This window comes from Ascidiella aspersa, chromosome 6 (assembly GCF_963924565.1).
Source record: "Ascidiella aspersa chromosome 6, kaAscAspe10.2, whole genome shotgun sequence".
NCBI classification, from domain to species: domain Eukaryota; kingdom Metazoa; phylum Chordata; class Ascidiacea; order Phlebobranchia; family Ascidiidae; genus Ascidiella; species Ascidiella aspersa.
Genome location: NC_139452.1, coordinates 11,261,141 through 11,270,346, shown reverse-complemented (window position 1 = coordinate 11,270,346; position 9,206 = coordinate 11,261,141). Strand labels below are relative to the sequence as shown.

The following is a 9,206-nucleotide window of genomic DNA, read 5'->3' as shown; positions in this document are numbered from 1 at the left end:
CAATACAATGGCTTTGTTTTATGTATTATTCGTAGGCGATAAAGCCTTTACTGCAGATATTTGTTGCCTTATATATGCCTTATTTCTTTACGGTTAATTTATATTTTAAACCTGAATATTACGTGTACAACTGTGCATTTTGACATGTTACCAAATCAAAAGCCTAATTTTTATTAAACGCATGAAAAAGCAAGTTGTAAACAAACCGGTCAATCACTGATGCTTGACGGTTTGCTGCTTTGAAAGTCAGTTGGGAAATTTCTGAACAGAAATCATGCAGTTCTGGGTTTTCATCTCTCTTAGTATTGTTGTACATTTCATTCTTTTCGCCTCGATATTCGATATATACTTTAAATCGCCGTTGGTACATGGCATGAGAGAACATGTCCCGAAAGTGAAGCCACCCTCTTCAAGATTAGTCTTGTTTGTGGGCGATGGTTTACGTGCAGATAAACTTTACGAACTGGACGAAAATGGGGAATCTAGAGCTCCCTACTTGAGGTAAATGCAAAAAACGGCGTTCAGTTATTGTTGTAGTACTGTTGTTAGTTAATAGTTTTGTTAAAACATGGTAAGAAAAATAAACGCATTAGGCTATTCAATATGAATTTGGAAGAGGCTATTCACCCGAACACCAAAGTAGTTCAAATCAACAAATCACTAATGGGTGCAATGTTGACCCGGTCAAATAGCCTAAAGGCACCTCCTGAGGCTATTTACCCGGCTAACAAAGTAATTTCAATCAATTTCTAAAATAAATTATGGAAAACTTTGAAAATTAAATCTAATACTACAAACACCCAACCGCCCAGTCTGGAAAGTATGGCAGACTTAGTCAAGAACTTGTGGCTGCACGGCCAAAAAATCGTGCAACAAAGGTAAAAAAGTGCACTTTCAATTTTTCGGGGTGCACTTTATGATTTTCCGATGCACTCATTGCACTGTAAACGTCTGCCACATAAGCATTTAACATATTTGGGGTGCAGTTCAGATTTTTTTCGGGTTATACCTTTGAAAGATTGAAAAAAAAAATCACGGGTGCACTTGCTATGCTTTCCACTGTGACCAAACGCTAACCCCAACCCTTTACCAAATCAAAAAATAATCCTGTATTGGTGCAAGCATAACAGAGCGATCCAGTGAAATAGCCACTTCCTATTAATATTCCATTGCATATAAAAACATGTCAATTACTAAATTAACCAATATTTTATTTAAGGAATCTAATGGAAAATGATGGTTCATGGGGCGTTTCCCACACAAGGGTGCCAACTGAATCAAGGCCAGGACATGTTGCTCTTATTGCCGGTTTCTATGAGGATGTCAGTGCAATTCTAAAAGGTACAGTTCAAAATACAATACCATGGGAAACTGTATAATTGCACTCATTACAAGTTTTAAGTTAAGAAAACATAAATTATATTTTTTAAGTATTGTAATATTTTTGTTTGTTTTTTTCCCATTTTTGCATTTTGTGTTTTTCAGATTTTTTTACTCATTTTACAATGTTTATAAAATTGCAGGTTGGAAAAAGAACCCTGTTGAGTTTGATAGTGTCTTCAACAAGAGTAGAACAACCTGGTCATGGGGCAGTTGTGATATTTTACCAATGTTTTCAGAGGGTATGTGTTTATTATGTCACAGTTTTTTTTTTTTTGCGGTTATCTTTAATAAAGGCAAGTAGCAACATCTAGTTTATAAATGTTTCCATATAAAAATGACAAGCACAGTTTTGAGTGTGTTGCGCAACGTTGTAGAGCGAGTGTTAATCATGGTAGCTTGTCGAAGTGTTCTGAAGACCTTTTAACTTTTCCTATATTACATTTATTGCTACACACTATTGCAAAAAATATTCGGATTTTGATTTTGTGTATTTAGCACCATAGTTTTGGTCTCTATTTTGTTTGTTCAAACATTCAATTTATTTTTGTCAGTTGGCTAAAAAAATTTTCCAAAAAAATACGCCTACTATTTTTGTATGCATTTAAACCCCTAGTATCAAATACCATGAATTATTTAAAAGCTAAAAAAGGTAAAAACAATTATACATTTCCAGGTGCTGGTCCACATGTTCACATCCACTGTTTTGATAATGATCTTGTTAATTTTGCCGGAGATGACTCTTCGGTTATTGATGAATGGGTGTTTGATGAGGTGGAGACATTTTTTGCCAACGCCAAAGAAAACCAGACTCTCAAAGCTGAACTTTTCCAGGACAAAATTGTGTTTTTCCTGCATTTACTCGGTATTGATACAAATGGTCACAGTCACAAACCCATGTCAAAGTAAGCTAATCTTAAAGTTGGTCATTTTGTTCTGTTGATGTGGCTAAAAGTTATTTATAATGTGTAAAGTTCTGCGAATGTTTTTACATTTTAAATGCAATCAATATTTTTTTTTGATTACCTTTAAGTCTGTCAATTTCCTCTAAAACTTTATTGTTTACTCCGAGAAACACGTTTTAATATGGGTAAGGGTAACATACTTAAAAATGTAGCATATAGCTTAAGAACTTCACCGTTTTGAACAACAATCAGTCAGGAAGGTCTAAAACTTTTAAAATAATTATGTATTTTGCCGTTTATGAATGGCATCATCAGTTTTTGTACAAATAAATACTAAAATATATTTAAAATATTAAAAATGTAAAATAAATATTTTTTTATACATTCTTGGTTGTATTTTATCTATTTATTTTACATTTTTAATATTTTAAATATATATATTTTTCTAATATTTATATTGTATAAATATACTGATAATGCCATTGATTTATATAGCTAAATGCACATTTATAGTAAAATTGCTAAACCTTGCTGACCGATTGTTAATCGAAGCGGTTTACTTATCAAGCTGTTAAATTTTTGTGCATTTCACCATCATCAAGCTATTAAATTTAAAACTTTTATGGTCGGCAATTGTGTTCTGTTGGAGGACTAGATTCTGTGTTGGAAACACATACTAACCAAGTGTAGCCTGTATAATATTAAGATAAATTTTTTGCATCCCTATTGTAAATTGAGCTTAACTGATTTCCAGAGAGTATCTGTCAAACATCGGAGTTGTTGACAAGGGAGTGAAGCGGATTGTTGGCATTATTGAGGATTTCTATTCCCATGATAAAAAGACAAGCTATGTGTTCACCTCTGATCATGGGATGACTGACTGGGGTCAGAAAACAAATATTTTTTTTATAGTTGGAGATATCAAATTAATATTTTTTTTTTGTAGCTTGATTTATAAAGAAATAGTTTTCTTTAAAAAGTCTGGTAAACTAAACCTGATACCAGAATTGGTCAACAGATTCGGTCGGTCTGTAATGGCTTTTAATGTACTGCTGATACCTAAGCGGTAACCGTTAGCCAAAAAGCAGCTTCCTAAAGGCTAGACCACAGTTGTTTAACACATCTATGTGTATATCTTTTATTGATACCATAATTGTAATTTTAATTATCCCCAGTTATGTGGTTATAAACATCACTTGCAAATTAGCATATGTTGTATTGTGTTTTTATTCTAGGATCGCATGGGGCTGGGCTACCGTCTGAAACCCTCACCCCACTGATAGTTTGGGGATCTGGAGCTGCAAAACCAGTTGCTAAGGTGAGCAAACTGAATGCAGAAGACCTGGAAATGACAAGGTTTATTTTACATATATTTTTTAAATTTCATATAGTGTACCTAATGCGTTTACAGATGCTTTTTTTAGAAGCTGTGTATACCAACTTTAAAATGACTAAAATAACTACAGCCAAACTTTGAATAAATTGTTTTCTCTTAACACATGTTAAGTTTTTTTTTAATGAAATTTGTCTATCTCAACTTAGCACCAAAATTATGAACAAGAATAGGCAGATTAACAGAAAAATAATTTTGAATTTTGCTTCCTTGAGTTTTATTTTGATGATACTCTTACTTATCGGTAACAAGCACTTTAACTTTTATCATGAAATTGAATATGAATAACATTTGGCATAATGTGATTTTTGTGCAAAGCTGTAAGATTGGCTCATAACGATATCGCCGAGATAACTTCACGTTTACAATTGTCCATGGCTAACAACGAAATATTACCAGCAATTATTAAGCAACCATACATAGGCAACTAGATAATTTTAGTTGACTAATTTAACGAATTAGAGAATATAACCACTAATCGTAATTTTAATCTAATTGTGAAATGCATACAAGTGTGGTATAATTAAAGGTTTAAGCGAAAATGCTACCTTGTTTTACGTTATTTAGTTAAACAGCAAGTTTTTAGTAATGCAGGTAATTATTTAGCATCAAAATGCCAATTTAAGCGCAAAATTCACATTTTTTAAGAACAAAATTCACATTTTATTTTGATTGATTGTGCATTGGCTTTTGATCTTATTTTCTAGACTTCCCGAATTTTAACCTAATTTGGGAAACTGAAGAGCTCTAATCAAAGTTTAATGCAAATTAGAAAAACTAAAAAAATCTAGACTGCCTTATTCTTTTATATATATTTTTTGTATCTAACGCTTTTAAATGCTAACTCTATACCGACAGACACTGGCAGCTGGACCCTCGATCGCGAATGGACGTCAACCAAGCCGACATCGCGCCCCTAATGGCTCTGTTGCTCGGCATGCCGGTTCCAGTCAACTCAGTGGGCGTTCTGCCGCTCGACTACCTCTCCGCCGACCCACAGAGCAAGTCCAAATTGCTGCTGGCCAACGCGCGTCAAATGGCCGAACAGTTTACCGTTAAAATGCACGCCACCCGCCACCGAGCCTTGCTTTTTTCGCCCTTCGCGGAACTGACGCAGAGCGACGTCGCCGACTTGACGCGCAGGAGCGCCGACATGATCGCCGCCGGGGATTTCCTGGGATCTCAGACCCTCGCAATGCGTCTGATCGACCTCTCGCTGCGCGGACTCAACTACTACCATAACTACCATCGGACGCTGCTGTCCGGCTCGATTGCGGCAAGCTTCTGCGGCTGGATCGCCGTTTCGCTGTCGGTTGTGCTGCAGCAGGTGAGCTTTATTGCGAGCCAGGCGGCCAAGTCGCGGCCGCTTAAGTCGCAGAAAAGCCGCGTGAGTCGTTCTATCTTCTTGTTCGCACCGCTGGGCGCGTGCGTCTCTATCAACCTCTACCTGTCGCAAGCGCCAGTCGCCAGCCACCTCTACTGTGCGCTGCCGCTGCTGATTTGGTACTACATCACGACACAGCGCCATATCTTCGCAGCAGGCCTGGCCCTACTACAGCGCAACCATTCGACTAGGCGCTCGATCGTGCTGTACACCGCAACGGGCGTGGCGGGCACCTGGTCACTGGTGCTCAGCTTTTTTCACCGCTCTGTGCTTAGCCTAGAGCTCGTCGTTTTCGCGTTGCTATTCGCATGCGCTGGCGCCTTGAGCGTCAAGCGCTACGCAGCCGCAATGTGCCTGATGCTGGCTGCTTTCCCAGTGTTGCCCGTTGTCGGACGAACGCCGAACGCAGCGCCAGTTGTCGCTGCCGGTTTTCTCGCCACAGTAGCCTCCCTAGCTGCAAAGCGAACGCTAAAAGCAGACGTGACCTGGCCGGTTCTTTACCTCCCGTTCATAGCAGGAATACTGGCTCCTGTTGCGCTCAAACTCTCGGAGTTAAACGGCCAAGTACCGATCGCGATCCACGCCTTTAGCTGGCTGACTCTAGCCGCCGGCTGGACGATGCCTCTGTTCGCTAGCACGCGAATCTGGAGCCGCATGCTATGCATATACGCCGCGCAGTGCGCCACATACCTGCTGGTGAGCTTATCTTACGACGCTCTGTTCTGTGTGCTGCTATGTGCGCTGCTTGTCATCTGGATCCGCTTCGAGTTCGACGTCTCGGCAGCGGAGAGTGGCAGCTCAGACGATCTGGATAGCCTCGACTTCGCCGAACGGCCGCTTGAAATCGGTGGGTTTTTCCTTTACAGTTCGGGCAGAAAATGACGCCATTTCTATAATCTTTTTACCAAGCAAATGGCATTCGGTCCAGACATTTCGAGGACGAATATATATTTTCGTATATGATAATTGTAAATAGTCGACAGCGTTTTAGTTAGTTACTCTCCAATTTAGGGATGGGCAGTTCATTTTTACAAGGGACCGCATGTGAATTATCTTGGGCAAAAAAGGGTTCCAAAATATACATAGCTGTAATTCCTTTAAAGATAAATAGATAGATAGATTGTTTATTCGGAACATCGAACGCAAAAGAAATAGTAGTACAAACACACAGATACGAAATTTATGGTTCTGAGTTCCCAGAGCAGTAAATTTTAGTTAAAAAAGTTAAAAAAGCAGTAAATTTTATGGTTTTAAATATAAAGAATAGGGTAGTGCAAAGTTTGCCGAAATCATGAAAGAAAACGTAACTGCATTTTTTTCTTATAATAATTTTATGGAAAATAATCCACCCCAATGTATTAAATTGATTGGCGGGCCTGGTTTGCCCAGGGTTGCTCTAATTGAACCTTGCAAAAATCAACATTCCAATGCCTGACCCGAGATTCAGTGCTATTAAACGTGGTATAGTCGTAAATCCCCAAACACTACTTCAAGATTTGGCAAAAACAGCTTTGATAACGTAGAAAAGTTCCAAAACCTGGAAAATTTACGACAAATGCATGAACTACCGTCTTCGCCCCAATTTAAGAATCATGGTCGTAAAGGAGAATACGCAATTTCTATAATCACGACTGGTTTGTTGGTTGTGGAAGGAGGTTATACGGTGTCTCCGACAAAATTTCTATTCTAGGGTTTAGCGTTTGGCCTGAGATTCACAACTGGTAGGGTGGTTCGTAAATCCGCGTACACTGAGTTTATTGTTTTAGTTTCAAAAAAATATCTTCAGATTTTCAAACCTGAGAATTCAACCTGGAAATGATCTTAACATATATACAAATGTTAATCTTAAGCAAATTTCTTATTTTGCTTATTACTGGGAAGTTTTGCCGAAGGTTTTTTTGGGCAAATTTAGCGATGCCACGTTTCCGCGCTTTTAAATCGTATAAACTCCACAGCCGAGATTTACGCACTTGACGCTCTGCGAAGTCAATTTTTTAAACCTATAACCGCCAAACCTAGAATTTTTTTCTAAGATATAAAACGAGCTGTCTTCTCCTTAATTCCAGACTCTAACGGTGCGCGGCGTCAAGAGCTGTCCTTGCACACTATGCGCAGGAGCTACATGCTTCTCTTCTTCATGGTGCTGGCCTTCTTCGGCGTAGGCAACATCGCAAGCATCAACAGCTTCGACAACCGGGTCGTTCTTCCCTTCATCACTGTCTTCAACCATTCCGTGATGGGAGCGCTGCTCGCTTACAAGGTGCTGGCCGGTGTAGTCTGCTAAATCGCCCGCCCTTGATAGTTTAACGTTTTATGATAAAAGTAACAGATGTCACGTCAAACACTGCAGGATTCAGCGGCACGTTCAAATTTCATCCAATTTTATACAAAAAAGTCATTTTCGTGTATTCTAAACATAATAAAAGGCACCGACCTTATCCAGGCTAAGTTGAATATTTATTAGTTTTCCTGTTTGAATATAATGACTAAAACTTGGTATTAATATATACAAGGCAGTATTCAGGGTTGTCCAGGCGATTTGAGAAAGTTGCCGTTTTCCATTCTTTGCATTTACTCGTAAAACATGGCTTAGTGCCGCGATGCTACAACCTTGATCGCTTGTTAGCTTCAGTTCCATATTATTGGACAATAATAGCTTGTCTTTGTCCATGTTAGTCTTGGGTGTATTTTATTTATGTTTTTTACATTGTACATTTTTCACTATATTGTACAGATCAACTGATGATGGCATATATATGGCGAAATGCATATTCTTGTATTAAAATTTACTGAGTTTTGTTCGAAGCGGTGCGCTTCTCAAGCTTTTACAATGGACATTTATTTTATACTTTTATAAAAGCACATTGCAAAGTATTCGCTTTCCAGGTTTTCCTTCCCAATCTGTTGGTGGCATGCGCCTTTTGCTGCATCGCGATCGCGACGAGAACCAACCTCACTCAGCTCTGCTGCTTCGTGCTGGTCATCAGCGACTTCATGAGCGCACACTTCTTCTTTCTGGTGAGCTTTTTTCACAAAACAGTTGAAAAACTGTGGCCACCATTGCCGCAAGGCCAACGCGTTGTACCACGTGCTGAATACGCCATGGGCCGGTTTTGACATGGCATCTAATTTTATAAAATTAGTTTGCCGCAGCCACTATTTTTCTTACTTTTTAACTTTTTAGTAATTGTTCAGGTTTCACACATTTTGTGAACCAAAGTAAGCCGTCGAACAAACTAGAAGTGAAATAATCGTAGTTTTTATTTGGTGACTTGTTCACCACGTTTATAATTTTTTTAAACAAACTTCACACATTTAACCTTTATTTTTTAAACAAACGCCACACATTTAATTTAAGCAATCGAAATGCCCGCTATCTGTAATGTATAAGCTTCGGTATTTAACATTAGGGTAACCCGTTTTCATTATTTCAGTGTATACATTATTTTAAAACGATGGCTCAAGTTAATCTACATTGCAATACGACTGAACATGTCCAGCTTGATCTGCGAGCGGCCAGGCTAATTGTTAAGTTTGACCAATGTGTTTTAAACCCTTTTTTTATTTTGTAAGTCGACCAATATTTGCCTAATCTTCATGGGAGGTTCTTGTAGTACTGTTGATGTGAGTATCTTAGCGATGACCTGGCATCATCTGAAAAACGCCCATTCCTAATAGCAAAAAAAATAAGAAAGGGTCTGACAATGAACTTAATACAATCGTTTTTCGGGGAAAAACTAAGTGAGGACATATAGGCTTTATACAACCTAAATTACTTTCCCGCAGGTCCGCAACGAAGGCTCGTGGCTTGATATCGGCACCAGCATCAGCCATTACGTCATCAGTATGACGATGATCATTTCGGTCCTGTTCTTTTTCGCCGCGGCCAAGCTGCTGACCGGCTACAAAATTTCGTTGGCGGTTCGCCAAAGTTAATTGAAGTTTTCAGCTTGTTTCTAACACCAAATTAAGATTCTATTTAGGCTTGAATACCGTTTCAGCTTGAAATACAAGGTAGACGGTTTAAGCCTGTGTAAGGTAGACGGTTTAAGCCTGCGAAATTTAGACAGACTGACCTTCTTCAAAATTCCAAATATGTGTCGTGTTTTATTTTGCTATTTTTTCTCTGTCTGTTGTTCTCTGA

The 9,206-nt window shown here is 38.6% G+C and overlaps 1 protein-coding gene across 1 annotated transcript; it reads left to right on the top strand.

Moving 5' to 3' along the window:
- The first annotated feature begins 274 nt into the window (after nucleotides 1–274).
- Nucleotides 275–8,998, top strand: LOC146139715 (GPI ethanolamine phosphate transferase 1-like). The gene is made up of 10 exons (XM_083392521.1): nucleotides 275–501; nucleotides 1,220–1,341; nucleotides 1,524–1,622; nucleotides 2,057–2,285; nucleotides 3,040–3,170; nucleotides 3,521–3,641; nucleotides 4,537–5,909; nucleotides 7,129–7,322; nucleotides 7,949–8,080; nucleotides 8,849–8,998. The coding sequence occupies exons 1-10, from the start codon at nucleotides 275–277 to the stop codon at nucleotides 8,996–8,998; spliced, it is 2,778 nt and encodes a 925-aa protein (XP_083248647.1).
- Nucleotides 8,999–9,206: the final 208 nt, after the last annotated feature.

Coding starts and splice junctions, on each gene's coding strand:
- LOC146139715 (XM_083392521.1), top strand. CDS start 275: ATGCAGTTCTGGGTTTTCATCTCTCTTAGTATTGTTGTACATTTCATT. Junction 502..1,219: donor TCTAGAGCTCCCTACTTGAG/GTAAATGCAAAA, acceptor ATTTTATTTAAG/GAATCTAATGGAAAATGATG. Junction 2,286..3,039: donor AGTCACAAACCCATGTCAAA/GTAAGCTAATCT, acceptor ACTGATTTCCAG/AGAGTATCTGTCAAACATCG.